This window comes from Patagioenas fasciata, chromosome 1, assembly GCF_037038585.1.
Source record: "Patagioenas fasciata isolate bPatFas1 chromosome 1, bPatFas1.hap1, whole genome shotgun sequence".
NCBI classification, from domain to species: Eukaryota; Metazoa; Chordata; class Aves; order Columbiformes; family Columbidae; genus Patagioenas; species Patagioenas fasciata.
In genome coordinates this window covers 175,222,127-175,238,060 of record NC_092520.1, presented here as the reverse complement: position 1 = coordinate 175,238,060, position 15,934 = coordinate 175,222,127, and the positions used below count along the sequence as shown (strand labels likewise).

Genomic DNA, 15,934 nt, shown 5'->3' with positions numbered 1-15,934 from the left:
CTATAGCCAGACAGGACAATCTTTCCTTTTTTATTTGGTAACACAAATTTAAGTAGGGGTCCCAGAGCATGTCACTGCCTTCCAGCGAGCCCCTTTCAGCTGACAGAGTGCTGCTGACAGCTGACAGCCTAACCTTACGCCTTTAGCAAAGTCTAAGTCACATCACTGTGTACATATTACAGTGTGTACCCCAGAAACAGAAGGGATGAGAAACTCCTCATTACTACACTGTCTTCAAGTAAGGCTCGTGAAGTGGAGGAGGGCAAAGTTTTTGAAAGAAGAAAACATACACCTGATCCATCACCTTTTACTAAATCTACTAAGTGAAACTGATAGGACCTCAAAAATAAAACACTTGCTCTTTGGTCTCACTTGAAGTTGTTACCTCTAAGTCATCTAGTTCGGAGGTACCAAAGCATGACAAAACTCTTTCTCAGATACCTTTTTGCATTTTGGGGGGAAGGCAGGAGTCAAAACAAAACACAAACCTTCTCCAACATTAACCCGAGAGTGAATTTATTAAAGCTTGGCATTAGCGTATATCCTATGTGTCCACCCGGAGAAATAAAAGTTCTCTGTCTCTGCAGATTTTGCCTTCCCCTGCAGGAAGGGGACTGGCTGATGCCCATTGGGCTCCTTCTAGCTGTGTTTTCTAGCTACGAACATAAAACATGGCCCCTTGTTGATTAACATCTTGTAGGTACTGCCTGTTTTCACTTGGTTTATGGAATATGAACATACAAAGTTACAACTGCCTCACAGGTCTGGGGAGCTGACAAACAAGAACAGAAACTGCAGAGGCAGGAAGCCTGTTCGAAGAGTGATTATCAACATGTGTGAAGTATATAAGGCACTTCTAATACAGCATGTTGTCCAGAAGACTCTTCTGGACAGTGATAAAATAGAAACATTGCTTTGGAGTACAGTTACGCTTGGAGCCACCACTCTCTTCTTCAATATCAGAGGTGGCTGCACACCTAGAGCACCAGCACTTCAGGAGAACCAAGTTGGGTGGGACAGGGTGGAGCTCTAACATACAATGTTTTTCATCCAGCAACAGAGAAACTGATCTTTCAAATCATACGTGAAACCATTCTCCACTCAAAATCATGCACGAAGACGCCAAGGCAAAGAGTTTAAGTGATACTTACGCGGCATGATCCCTTGGCTCACCAACTCCTCCCGTGTGCGTCGCTGCTGGAGCTTCAACTGCAGCACTGCACGACAGCAGAGAGAGGGAAGAGAAGGAAACCCATCAGTGCGAGAAGAGACATTTTCAAACGCATCTCGTTTTCTTCTTTGGGTGCCAAGGCTCTAGCAAGCAGCAGAACGAAAGGACCCTCCTCCCACCCGCTCCCCTGCACCCTGCAATTGCAGAAGTGGCCTTCGGCAGTCAGGTTTCCGTATTCTGCTGCGGGTAACGGGGAGAGGAAGTTGCGCAGGGTCTTGGCAGGGTGATAAAAATCCGCAAAGCCAGGCCTGTTTCTCAATTCTTTCTAGAGCACCAACTTCTTTCCAAACCATTAATATTAAAAAACAAACAAAGAGAAACACCTGCTGACAATCCTCCAATAAACACAGAGTGACACCCCAGCTGCTAATGACTCCTGAAAACTCTAATTACCATGTGTAGATTAAATTGATATGACAAAATTACTGGCCATTACTCTAAATTACAAGGCTGATTTCCTTCCTTAACAGAGAAATTCACCTTCAGAAAATCTCATCAAAGCGAAATATCCTGCATATTTCTAGAAGTGTCCTTGTTTCACAGCAAAAGGAATCCCTTATCACTACAATATTTTCCTATTTCTTTTCGAGTACTAGAACATATGCTTTACCTGTGTGAAATGCAATTCATTTTTTTTTCCCCTAATAAAAAACTCTGGAAGAGTCATAATTTCAACATTTATATTAGAACAGCAGTTTCTTACAAACAGTCAAAGACAGCATCCATACAAAAGGGACTTTTCAAAACCAAAGGAAAAAAATCACGTGCATGTTCACACACATATGCGTGTGAACACACGCATGCGTGCACACATACACTTCAATTTTGGACAACCTGAGTGAACATCAATAGATACTGAATCCTGCCCACAATCAAGCCCAAACTCAACAAGATCCCAAGTATATTCAACATAAAATATTATCGACTGAATGGCATGGCATCTTCCCTGTTTTCATTTCAATTTTTCTGTCAATCTGATGTCTGTTGTATAGTCCACATAAAAGAAGTCGAAGCAAAGATAGTGGAACCACCAGACAGCAAAACTACTCTACAATCCAACTATACAATCTCATTATAACTCTTATGCTTCCTTTCTTAAGGACTTTTCTTGTCTAGCACATTCATTTCATACATTATATCCAAATTTATACTGTTCACTCCCTAAAGCAGGGAACAAAAAATTTAAGGAGATACCACTTCATGTACTTACACACATCATTATATTTTGCCTGTTTCTTTCAACCTCCTATTTGCAATTTGCATTTAACTAGGATATGCCACCCATGAAGGGCTCTGGTCTTCAGAAATAGTTAACAAGAGACCCATCTCTTCCTTGGTTGTTTGCACAGCGGCTGATCACCCTCACTTAAATGCACACTGAAATTTTCCCTTGGATTTGCCTAGCTTCCACTTCCATTAGCTCCTGATGGACCTTTCTTTGAAAGGTTTGAGACAGTGAGAATATATTTTCCTACCTGTGGAGGTACTTCTGTGTGCACAGTGTGCAACCAAGTTTACTTCTCTTCTGTTTCTTAAGCCAAACTAGGATTTCTTAATATATGCACCCTGGGCAGGAAACTATTTCCTTTAGTACAGGGAAGGGAGGGAGGGTGTACAGAGCACCATGCTAATTCTGTGTGGGATCAGCCAAGAGCCAGAATCAGGAGGAGAGAATGCAGAGGGGAAGGAACGGGCCCTTTGTTTGGCTGTGAAACTGCAAACAGAAGTGGTAGTCCCAGCCTCTTCCTCCCACCCAGCATGCAATCATGCTCTGACTTCTGTGCTAGCGAGAGGGCTGACACAGTCTCACGGCTGGCCTATTCACAGAGCTCTTCATTTGCTGGATTCATTTTGAGGTGATCAAAACCCAAATCAGGTGATGACACATGTACATGAGCACTTGAGCTAACAGGTTGCTGCAACAGTCAAACCTCTCACTCCCCGCATCATCTCTCATGTTCCTCTGACTGGTGGCTGGACTCACTGACACAGGAGACCACAGACCAGCCAAAACAGGGAATAGTTTTCTGTCTTATTGGTGAGTTGAAGACAACGGCTGTATAGCCAGGTACTTGCTAACACTAACATAAGGCAGGAGTGAGACTCCATCCCTCCAGCAGCAGCAGGTCACTAAGCGATTTCAGCCCCATTAGGTAACGGCACATTAAATCTCTCGCTGTTTGGCATTGCTTGCACTAGTGAGCCATTTCAGGGACTCATTTCCATATCCTAAATTAGCACATCTCACTACATGTATAGAGACAAGGCACTGACCTATAGCATCAGGTCCACCTCTCCAGCTTGAAGTGCAGATCATCTCATTATTACTTGTGTCTTCCCACTTACACATCTAGCAATGTATGTAAGCCGTTTGCTATTCACTTGCTAGAACCAGCTACTTCCCCTGCCATTTTCAATTACACCTACTATTTACCTCTCACCTCCCAGAATCAGGGATTTTCAGTGAAAAACTCCCTCCGCCAGGTGTGCCTGGCATTTTTTGCTCCTTGGTGCATAACTCTGTCCTCATCTGTATTTATGCATATCTTACCCAACTGTCTCAGTTTGCCTAAATGATCTAAACCATCTTTTAATGTCATTATTTATGCCTCCACTAATATTTGTTCTGTCCACAGTTACTATCTTGCATTTGTTTCCAGACTGCACCTGGCTGATCCTAAGTAGAAATGCTTTTCTGCATTCTTTGATTACACTCAGTTCTTAATCCACTCAAGCAGTACTTCATGAAATTCAAAGATACTTTTTAAAAACCAAAATATACCACATTGCCAAGTTAAAGACGTGATAAAAGTCTATTACACCCAGACAAAATCCCTAGCAACCAAATTTCACGTATCCAAACAATAAAATCACATTTGATCAGACCTGTTTTCACACATTGAAAAGCTGAATAGCATGATTATACTGCTATTCTTATAGCACATAAAGTCTTTATCAAATTTTCCGTAGCTTTTTCCTGGAACTGATACCAGATTAGCCACTCTTTACTCACCCTTTTTCAGTGGCGGTGCAAAATGTTGCTGATGTTGTGCTCTTCTGAAGTCTCCCTGCCGTTCCCAGATTTATTAGAAATCAGTCTCAGCCAGGCAGCTAAGAGACTTCATCAAATGACTTAAAATTCCCTTCTTGACTTCAGCTTCCCTTATGAATTTTCTAAATCTATCTTATTTCTATATCAGTTACCACTACAACCCTTTCTCCCTATCCATTATATGTACCCTTTATTTTTAAATACTATGCCCCTTCACAACAAGAAACCAGCAACTGTCAAGAGGGCTAAACTGGAGAATAGGAAAAAAGTAATTTTCAGTATACTTTTAGTAGGCACTAAGTAATTCCTGCAATTCATGAATGTATGTACATGCATATTAAGCATGAGTTATAATCATCACATAATGCACTTTTTTTCTAACACAGTTTCTTTTTGCAGCAGGGAGGAGGGCAAAAAGAATTACTTCAGTTCACTCCTGAATTCATTTTGGCTTAAATAAGTACTTGGAGTTCCCAACACCATTTTGTATATTTAGGAGATCACCTGTTTACGTGTGCAAGTGTGTGAATCCTATATATAGATTAACAGATGTCCCAAGAGCCAATCGAAGGCTGTTGTACATGGAGCTCAGCCAAAGGTCTAGAATGACCAGAGAAATTCAAAGTTACTCAAAGACAGACTGGAGCGTAAGTCTTTCAGTCACAAACCAACAATCTTCTATTTCCTTTATTCACAGTATCACAGTATCACAGTATGTTTGGGATTGGAAGGGACCTCAAAGATCACCTAGTCCAATCCCCCTGCTGGAGCAGGAACGCCTAGGTGAGGTCGCACAGGAATGTGTCCAGGCGGGCTTTGAATGTCTCCAGGGAAGGAGACTCCACAACCTCCCTGGGTAGCCTGTTCCAGTGCTCTGTTACCCTCACTGAGAAGTAGTTCTTTCCTGTACTTAACCTTTAAATTAGGAATAAATCAGGTCATATAAAGGAGAATATATACCTGCTGGCTAGAAAATAAGTTCCATACTGGCATCTATGCGCCCATCTCTTTCAGTCAACTTGCGTCATAGTCTATGCAACATTTTGTGGATTTTGAATGCTTGTCTGATTTTCCCCACTCAGGCATAAGTTATTCATTTCACAAGTATGAAAAATTCTGAAATAAAGTTTTTATATCTCTAATGAGCTGTTCCAAGAATTATCAAAGCATTCCAGAGAAATCTGGGAGCTTGTATAGAGGACTGCTGCCAGCAGTTTAAGAGGAGTAGAGTAGAAATGAGGAGGGGGCTGTACTAAGAGACAAATAACATTGCAATCAAGCTACTATCAACAGAGTTACACTGCTAGTGAAATACAGCCAGTTATGGTTATTTTTTGTTCGTCTTACCATAGAACGGCCTTAACTGGGAACCCACAGGCATATTCCAAGACCAGAGCTTACTCCTGCCTACTTATGGCTGGTGGCAGCTTGGAGCAGTATATGCTTAATATACAGAGGCTGTACCCATATGGACACTTTCAGGACACTTACAACTCTAGTCGTAGTACAGGGATGCATTAGCTGGAAGTAGTAGCAAGAACAAATATTTATGATGAGCTAAGTTGTTTTTTGCAGGTTGTCATCTAAATCTGCAACAGCGTGCCTGCCCTTACATATATATACCCCAAAGCCCTTCTATTTCTACACCACACTTTGGGTTTAACAGTGTGACTAGAACTACTACAGAAACTAGACTGTAGTCTCTGCATCTCAGCATCTCAAGAGAGAAAAAAATTAATCTAATCTTAGAGACTGTGTGACATACTAGGACAGGTTTACAACAACAAATTAAAAAATATTCGGCATTTCCTGTTTTTTGAGAACTAGCAAAGAGAAGCACACGGCTCGGAACAGCAGCTTGTGGTGAGGCCTTGTGCATGTTACGTTGAATACCGACTTACTGCCAAAGGGAGTCTGTGTTCACATTTCTACAAAACCTTTTCTCCTAAGGAATTCCAGGTGATACTCACGGTCGCCCAACCAAGGTAATGATTAAGCACAACCATATGGTGCATTACAAGAGAGAACAGGAGCAATAGCCCAGAACAGGAAGGGAAGAAGACTGCTATAGCCAAACAAAACCCTACAGAGGGGCTGAAGGAAGCAGAACTCCTTGGAATTTGGGCTAGGATGCCAGTGCAAGAAGAGAGAGTACAAGACATAAATTGCATATTAACTAGATAGGCTGTATGCTCACAGACATGATTTGTCAATTTTGTAAATTCAGTGAAAGCAGTTTGCTTGATAGAAAAATTCATCCCTGCAACCTAATCAATGAGTCATGTGATTAGAAACATAAACTACCAAAACCTAAGTGAAATTAGCCTAACTTCATTATCTAAGCTGAGGGAAGTGCAAGGGTAAGTAGAAGCAGTAAAAAGCAAACTGTGGACTTTAATGCTCACAAGGGTTCATGGTCATTTATTTGTATGCTGTTCAGCACCTCTGCATACACCATTTGAACACCCTGTGCTACAGCATCCACTTAACTTGCAAGAAAGCATTAATACAGCATGCACTGAGATGGAAACCTGCCAGTTAGTTCATAAATGCCTCCACCATTTGGTAGTGACATAGATTTTTTTAGGAGAATTTTTCCTGGCGTAGCACTAAGTAGGTCTGACTGGGTTTACTTTGTGAGGGTCAAAGACCACAGCCTAAGGCAATGTTGCACTAGGCCACCTTTTGCAGCCCACAAATATATTTTTCAATTTTTGAGTACAATCTGTATAACACCAAGCAACTAAACCAACAGCCTACATGCAACCAACTTAATTATAATATGCAACCATAAAAGTAGGCTTGGACATGGGATACTTGCTGAACAAAAATCAGCACAGCTGTCTGTGCAGCACTGGGGCCTCTAACTTAAATATCACAGTGCCATTAATTACTGCTTTGAAGGGTGAAGCCACCTTTCCACTTACCACTCAGCCAACAGCAGCCATTCTAAATATATTGAGATTTTTTTTTCCCTAGTTTCTGATTAAATAGTCACATTTGACCACCAGCCAGTGCCAAATTCAGCTTTGAAATATGCAGCACATCAGCTGTTGCTTCTAGTGGAGGTTATAGCCTACATTTATGACTGAATTCAGTCCCTTGGAGATGTGGTAAGAAAACCTGTCCCTCAAACGGAAAACTGTCTCTGAGCGTTTTTCAGCTGTGCCTGCTTACAAAACAAATGTTGAGTTGCATTAGCTCTTTCATGCTTTGATGGGAAGACAGATTAGATGTTGGTTCATACACCAGCAGTAGCAGCATCTGCTAAACTCCAGTTGCAAAATGCTTCTGTACAGAAGCGGCAAAGGGTGGTTAGTATTACCGAAATTTTTGTAGCATCCGCAAGAAGCTATAAGAAAAAATCAGCTCTAATACTTCATGATCAATAAGTGAGTATACAATGGTCAAAATTAATTCTGAAAATAGCTCAAATTGCTGAGGTGGATGACACCTTTTTTTTTTTCCATAGCTAAGTTGTTCTCGTGCTGTCAACAACACCCCCTACATCACACAGAATGTGCTAGAAGGGGGGTTACCAACAAAGAAAGGCCAACTTTTCAGGCCTTTTTTAAAGGCAATTTTCTGAGCCTAACAGCATTTTAATCCACTAACTGCTGATGAGGAATACACGCTGGCTTTGCATTTAAGCAGACTGTGCAGTTAACAGAGAAGCATTTAAGTGAAGCAGACTGTAAATGACACCCAAACTGCAGGGATTATATGACATTTTGCTATCCTGGGAAGGGGATGCCAAAAATTCATGTCCCTCTGTGGGGTGAAGGAGAAGCAGCAGATATACCGTTGATCCTCAGAATGTGCAGACATCCACTGCTGTTGGGAATAGCAGGCATATGATTCTATTCATTTCAATGCATTTTAAAGAATAGCTTGGAGCAAGCCTAGGCAAAGGGACAGTTAAGCAGAAGTTTCTTTCTTTACTATTTCAGACCATCTCACATTCTGTTACCCCTTTTCTCTACTGCAGTGACAACGGCTGCTATTAAAATGCAGGCAGTTCCCTCATCTCTTCCTTAGCAACCACAGTACTGATAAAATAGAGTCTGGGAGGGTAAATAATAGAAAGAGAATTTGGTTTGGTCTCTTAAACTGTTACAAGAACTTTTCACACTAGAGGCAAAAGCCACTTATTTATATTCATGCTGTGGTCTTGTCTTTGTGAGAAGCAGGGTTGGGATCATGCTCCCTACACCCAAAGAGGAGGCTTGTGAAGGAGATCCAGAACAGCAAACAAAACCAGGGCCAGGAGTGGGTCCCTACTGCAGGTCACATGAATGATGAAAGTGGATTTCTTAGCAGCTCTGCAGAAATCAGGATGTTCTGCCACAATACGCTTAGATGGGCAGGTGTCTCAAATCAGTTTGGGAAACACTGATAAACTCCTTACCCAGTTGTGCTTGTCCACCAGAGATGATTGTAGGCACAAAGCCAAACAGGGTTAATCAAGAAATCCATACAACTGCATCAAAGGCAGATCTAGTATAGAGGACCTGAAACTTTTTGATGACCACCTTTTCTTTCTTATCCTCTTAGTAAGCTTTTGAGAGCATTACAAATTTGCACAAGTGAGCACAGGAGTACAATTCTGCCTGATGTAGACCTAAAACCTCTCTCAAGAGATTCTTAAAAACCAGAGCAGAACCTTCACCTCCAAAGCATCAACTTTCAAAATAGTACAGTAGATGTGCTAGTAATAATCCAAGGATGTAATGTGGGTCATGTAACACTAGTTTTTTTTTTTTCCATCCAGCACTTCTAAAAGCCTTCAGACTCTCAAATGCCCAGAAGCTTTTAAAAGCAACTGAAAACTACAGAGAAAGGAGTGACTGGTCATTTAAGAACTCAAAGAGGAGGAAGAGAGAAAATGATCTGATACCCTCAGGACAAGAAGGGCTTGTTTCCTGATAAAATCACACTCTTCAAAGCTTCTACAGCTCAAAATGTTCTTGGGTCATATAAAACCATTGACATGACATGCAGCTTACACATGCCTGCTGACCTATTAGATGCGTTGTCTACATGACCATGTTCCAAAGACTAGTTTGGGCAACTAGAAACAAAAATCAGGTACAGGCCAAAAGTCCCTTTTTATTGGGAGGATGCTGTTGTAAATATGAAATAGGAATAATTTTTTTTAATGTTTTCAAAGGATGATGAAATACTTGCATGTATTATCTTTTAATGAGTCAATGTTATGAGGCATTAAATAGCTCTCTTAGTGGAGATAGACAAATACAGATTCTTTGATATGGTTAATTTAGCAGAATCAAAGATCCCAACCTACAGAAGAAACTGGTCCCCAAAGAATTTGGAATCAGAAGCAAATGCACAATCAAAAGCAAAAGAATCTATTTTCATTCCACATGTTACCACAAAAGTAGCTGGCTCACACTGTGAGCACAGAACAAGCTACATCAGCAGGTCATTTTTGAGGCTTTGTATCATATTTGATACAATGTGAAAACCGAAGTAGTGTTAATTAAAAACTGTATTTAGAAGATAAAGGCACTGTTTACAGCAATTTTAGTTCTGTTAGGACACAGCATTACAAAACAAACAAAAGCAGCAGCATAGTCCAGGTATCACGACATAATGTGATCTAACCTCCAGACGAGACAAAATAGTTACTCCTGTCAGTGGTTCTCAAAGGCTCAGGTCAGTATTGCCATTCTGGGGAGGAAAATGTGCAGATGCAAAAGGAAGAACCAGTTCATAGTTTTAGAAGTTTACAATCTCAGTTCTCAATATTGCACACAAATGAATGCGTTTATTTTGTGGGTGCTACTCATGTATATGACTCTAAATATATGCAAACTTCATTATTACTACAAAAGTTATGCTGAATTTTGCAGGGTTCTTTTAATGTTTATTTACAATAAAGACTAGCAGTGACTGTGCATTCTACTGCATTTGCATTTACGTTCTTCATGATTTAACTCCTCCTATTTCCATTAAACATGTAAAATTTAGGAGGTTTTCATGCCACTTAAATCATTGCTACTTTTAATGCAATGCCAACTTTTTCTCCTTCAATACTAAAATTTTAAAATCAGATAAATGCATTGCTATTAGTAGATGAGTCTTTGTATTGAACGCATAGAAGCCCACTCTTATCATAAAATCTTGGTACACTTAATAGTCCATTTCAGCACTCACTGAAACTATTAAAATTGAATAGGACTTTAAGAAAATAACCTGAAATACATGTAACCTGGTATATTTAGTAAGATATGCAACATGTTAAAATGTGCAACAAGCTTGTCAACAGGAAAAGTTGGTTTGCTTTCTGTGCAGGGTACAGATTCTTATAAAATTACTTCTTCCCAGTAATACTGGTTAGGTGAAAACTACGCATGTGAATAACTAGGCACATATCCATATCTCCAGAGTCTGGCTACCATGCATGATTCAACAAGATGACCCTGTAACAAAATACCGAGCTGGAAAGGTCTACCTAAAATTGACACACCGGTATCGTAAGACAGTAAATATCTGTAATCAGTGCTTGTTGATGCCATCTACACATCCATTGTTGCTATCTATAGCTGGAAGAGAAGGTTTGAAGGGGAAAAACAGAGAGAATTTCCCAGCTCCCCATGTAAGCTTGAGTCACAGCCTATACTAATTTATATGTTTCCATGAAACAATGAACAAGGAGGAACTAACGTTGCCCTTAACCACCTTGCAAAGAAGACCCTAGTAATAAACACTCCAAGATAATTTAATATGACTTGGCAGATGGGGACAAATAAAGGAAAAAGAAGGACTGAGTAGATATATCCTGACAATCAAATCTACAGCTGTCTCCTAACGTGACTCTACAAAAGGCAAGTTACAGAAGGGAAAAACAAGTTTGAATCCTTTTAGGTTTTTTGGTGGTGTTGTTTTTTGTTTGTTTGTTTTAATTGGAAAGGTACAGCTATCTCTGCCTATAAGAAAGAGCTTCAACCTTTTTATTTTCCTTAAGACTGAGACATGAGAATTGTTCATATTTTTTCTGAAAAATTATACAGAAGAAAAAACAAAAACATGTTTGGAGATACATCAGAATCTGAACAATTTGTCATTTTATTTAAAACTCTGGGTTCAGGGAATTATGTAATTTTGTGTGTTTCTATTAAAAAGAAAAAAACCCAAATCTTTGGACAGCACCAAGACACACCCATAAAGCACATGATCGATTAGACATGTTTATAATACTAAAATTGATGAGGAAATCCTTCCATGCCTCTTTCAGCAATAAGAGGCATTGTCTAATACTTTTCCTTCATAGCTCACCTCCCATACTGCAATTTCTGCTATAGCACAGTGCTCCAGTGCACTAACAGCCTCTCATATCAAGGCCAGAAACTTCCTCAAACATTTCTCAGAGACTGTGGTGTTGGCCCAGTGATTGAGCCTTCCTTCTGCCACAGGGCACCCTCTACAGATAGAAATTAAAAGGCTCTCTTCACAGGAATCATCTAATGGTCAAGATACCATGGAACTGTGGCAACAGCTGGGACACCATGACATATGAGCTGTGTTTTGGGGTTTTCCACTTAAATGTGGAATAATTCTGCATTTCCAACACTATTTCACATTCTTAACCACCTAAATCTGTTTGTTTTACTGAAACCAAATGCAAATGAGAGTAAATGTGCTTCTTCCACAAGTGGCAGAAAAAAGGACTTAGAAGTATGCAAATTTAAATACAAAACCAGCAGTTCCTTAGAAGTAGTAATTAACCAGTTATATAGGGAACTCAGAAAGCTGGCCCTTATAATTTTAAATTAGCTACCTTCACCATCTCCCAGCTTCAGCTGGTTGATTGTGCTGACAGTTACTTCATGAGACGTGGAAGAAAAGTGGTGCATATTGTACGCAAAATAAAGACCCTATTTGGCTAGCATTCCTGCCACCAGCTTTTGTCCAAGCCTCAGTATCCTCTCTTAGCAAGAACTTCAAGTAGATGCTACAAGGAATTACCATGGGGACAAACTTTTTAGCAGGACCTGTTGTGATAGAACAATGGGCAATGGTTTTAAACTAAAAGATTATAGATTTAGGGTAGCTATAAGGAACCAATTCTTTATGATGAGGGTGGTGAAACACTGGCCCAGGTTGCCCAGAGAGTTGGTAGATGCCTCATCCTTGGAAACATTCAAGACCAGGCTGGACGGGGCTCTGAGCAACCTGATCTAGTTGAAGATGTCCCTGCTTATTGCAGGGGGTTGGACTAGATGACCTTTGAGGGTCCCTTCCAACCCAAACTATTCTATGATTCTTGGTATTTCTTTAATTCATGGCAGTAAGAAGCACCTTTGCTCTTTTCTCAAAGACTGCAAAGAACATATGCCACAATCGTGGCATCTGAGGTTCAAATAAAAATCCCAGCCTTTGTAGTGCAACAGACTGATGCCTTCTTTACAGTTTAAGTATGAATTTTACTTGTAAAATAGTTATAAGATTCAGCTACAGCTATCATATCCTTCTGTCTCACAGCAGGTCAGTATGGAAGCCAATCCCTAGAATTTGCATTACACGTAAAAAAGCACATGAAATTCCCTTAAACCCATTGAACTGTGATCTGATAGCACTTACGTACTACTTTTTACTTCCTTTCTCTTTGGATATTTACTTTCTTTCAAAACTCTAGACTACAGATCTCCAGGACCAACTTTCTTGGGAGTTTTGCATGGGGGAAGATCCACGGCATTAAAAATGAATCCAGCCATATGGCATAGTGTGTTTTTTAAGTGCTATCATAGCTATAAATATCTAAATAATATAATTCTGTGTAACAGGTCAATCAGCAAACTAAAAAAACCCATCAGTCCAGAACGGCCTGCATGACCACTGACTTCAGACTGGTGGGCAAATTCTGCAGATGCTTAAAATGTTACTGTTGGCTCAGTCCTCTACTGAAGGGCACTAGAGGAGACTGCCAGCAGCAGCAGGTCCTCCCACACTCATTGCACACAGCGGAAGATTCTCTCCAACTGCTAATAGAAGTGGGCTTTCACTAATGTACCGGACAAAAGCAAGCGAAGGGCAGACACGTTTCCTTTCTGTTGCTCCCTCCAGCTAAGAGGCAGGGGAGATACCTATGCGGTGACAGCATTTGCAACTGCTGTAGTTGGACTCACAGCCACGTGTCAGTCTTCAAGACACAATCCTCGTTCTAAACTGCCTGCAGTCAATGTGACAGCTATTATTAGCAGCAGTAAAACAGACTCTCAGCGAGGCACAAAGGTGCTACTAGTTTAGCATCTACTTCTAAAACGTTGTCTTCCACTTCTGAAAAGGGAAAATTTCCCATCGGAGCACAGAAAAAGGAGTGAGCTGCAAGCAGGCTTAGGAGGACTTCTATACGTAATACTTTAGGGAAGTGAAAGTGAAAAAAAAGAGCATCACAAAGAGCGCTCATCAAAATACGAAAGAAAACCCGCAACTGTGTGCAGGGACAGGTTACATGCTGCTTGTAATACTGTCCAAATTATGCAAAGTGAGCTTCCACATCTTGGCTTCCAGCACTGCTGGGATATTTGCAGAGATGAGTAACCAAAGAACATAGCTACCACCACATTCAATTTCTACAAAAAAACACAGCTATAGCCGCCATGCATTTAATACTAGAGAAACAAGTAGCAACACAAAGCTGGGGAAACTCCTTGCAGAGAGTTGAAAGTAGATCTCTTCCTTCTGTCACCCAGAGGGCATCACTCAGATCCCTCCCCAACAATGCAGCTGGGCAACACAATGCGTGTGCCCTGACAAGTGTTCCAGTGAGGAAAGTTACCAAAAATGTGACATCTGGTAGGGTGCAGCAGAGACGTTACAGGAAATACCCTCAGAATGGTGACGGGCCATCAGACTCCAGTCTGTGCTTCCTTCAGCTCCATGAGCTGCCATCAGGGATGAAGACCACAGGGTGAGGTCTTTATAGATGGGCCCTGTCCCTACCAGGGCACTTCTGTTGGAAAACTTTCAAATAGCTATTTGTTTTACAAAATATTTTCTTTACTTTGGAATATTTTGCTTACTTCTGAAAGTTTGAATTAAAAGGAGATTGTCCAGAATTCACCAATTTTCACTGTGAATTATGGGAAGAATCCATGTCCCAAATCAATATATCCTCTTATTTATTGACCTTCTTTCACATTTCTTGTTAGTTTCCCCAGGCTTAATCTAATTTTAGGTGGCAGAACTGCAGACTGGAAAGTTCAAATCTTTGTTTTCTTAGAAGCGTGCTAATTATATTAAATACACACTAAACTCTGACAGTAGAACGCCTGCACAGTTCTTTTACTCATCTCACTGAACACTGGGAAAAATCCTGAAGACACTGATGAGCAAAAAATATTTTATAGTTCTTATTAACAATCACCATATTGCAATGTACTTCAGCTACCACAGGTCTGCTCTTAGTTTGAAGAGACATGGGGTTAGTAAATTTTATATATTGCCAAGGAAAAACATTGTATCTACTTCCACTGGCCCAAGTAAGAGAAAGCAAATAATGAGTTCTGCTCCACATCAATGTCATTCAGTAGATTATGCATCCAGTTACAGGCCTCCTGCAAGAAAAAGGAACACTATTTGCCCCATAGGCTCACTGCATGTTCTCGTTTGATAAACCCCAACTATGTCAAGGGCCATATCCCATTTTCTACCATAGGCTGCAGAGGTTCTTGCCAAGAAATGTGCTACTTTAACATTTTGGATTGAAATTTATTGATGCAGCAGGTGACAAGATCAGTAATTCAATGCTCAGAAAAGACTAGAGAGATGGGAGTTGGGGCACGAAAGGAAAGATCTAAGCAGGCACTTATTTTTGGTATAGATATTCGTTAAGATGTTGATCAATGGCTTGCAGGTGTGACAGAATGCTGAAAAATCTGAGGTGACTAGTGACAGACCTTACAGATTATTGAAGGACTGAGATAAGATTTACACAGGCAGCCTGACGTGGATCCAACGACACGAGCAGAAACCACAACTGTCACTGACCCTTATCTTCTTCGGGCACGAGAGTCACAGTGACATCTGGCTGGCAAGGACTCTGAACAAGCGTGTTAAATGCACAAGTTGTTTCTGGATGCAAAACAGGTGATGTGAGCTTAAGTATTGGAGTTCTATTTTCAAAAAAGCATCTGCTTTTCAACAGCTCCTGGGAAGACTAAGCATCAGTCCTTTGCTGTTTAAAAGTATAAATACAGCTATTTTCTTAACAAAATAAACAACAGATAATTATCAAATAATGAGTAATTCCAGAGCCGAACAAGTTTTTTCAAGCTTTATTGACATGTTTCCCAGTTTCTAGGATTACCAATGCCCCAGCACCACTGCTGTTGAACATGAAGCTCAGTTTAACTGCGAAAAAAATTCAGTTGATAGGGCAGGAAAGTACTTACTGCAAATTTTACTCAATATCATTATTAGTTCAAAGCATTGTCTGCATAAATACTACTGACAGCTGCATTCACTGCACCACACCCAGTTTCTATTTTTCTTGTTTTCTGCATGTGTTGATGAGTCCCTATATCTTGTTGCTCTTGCAGGTCTGAGACTACAACTCTTTCCTCTTAGTATTACTTTGTGCTAAAGAAAGTCGTATAGTAACTGTTTTTTGACAAATTAAGTAGATC

General features: G+C 40.4%; 1 protein-coding gene across 3 annotated transcripts in view; it reads right to left on the bottom strand.

Annotated features, from left to right (window-relative positions):
• Positions 1 to 15,934, bottom strand: part of MRTFA (myocardin related transcription factor A) — a 79,527-nt gene that overhangs the window by 29,293 nt on the left and 34,300 nt on the right. For all 3 annotated transcript variants that reach the window (XM_065835467.2, XM_065835456.2, XM_065835447.2), the window contains exon 2: positions 1,152 to 1,217. In XM_065835467.2, the coding sequence (XP_065691539.1) occupies positions 1,152 to 1,158 (7 nt within the window). In that variant the 5' untranslated portion in view covers positions 1,159 to 1,217. The remainder of the gene's footprint in view (positions 1 to 1,151; positions 1,218 to 15,934) is intronic.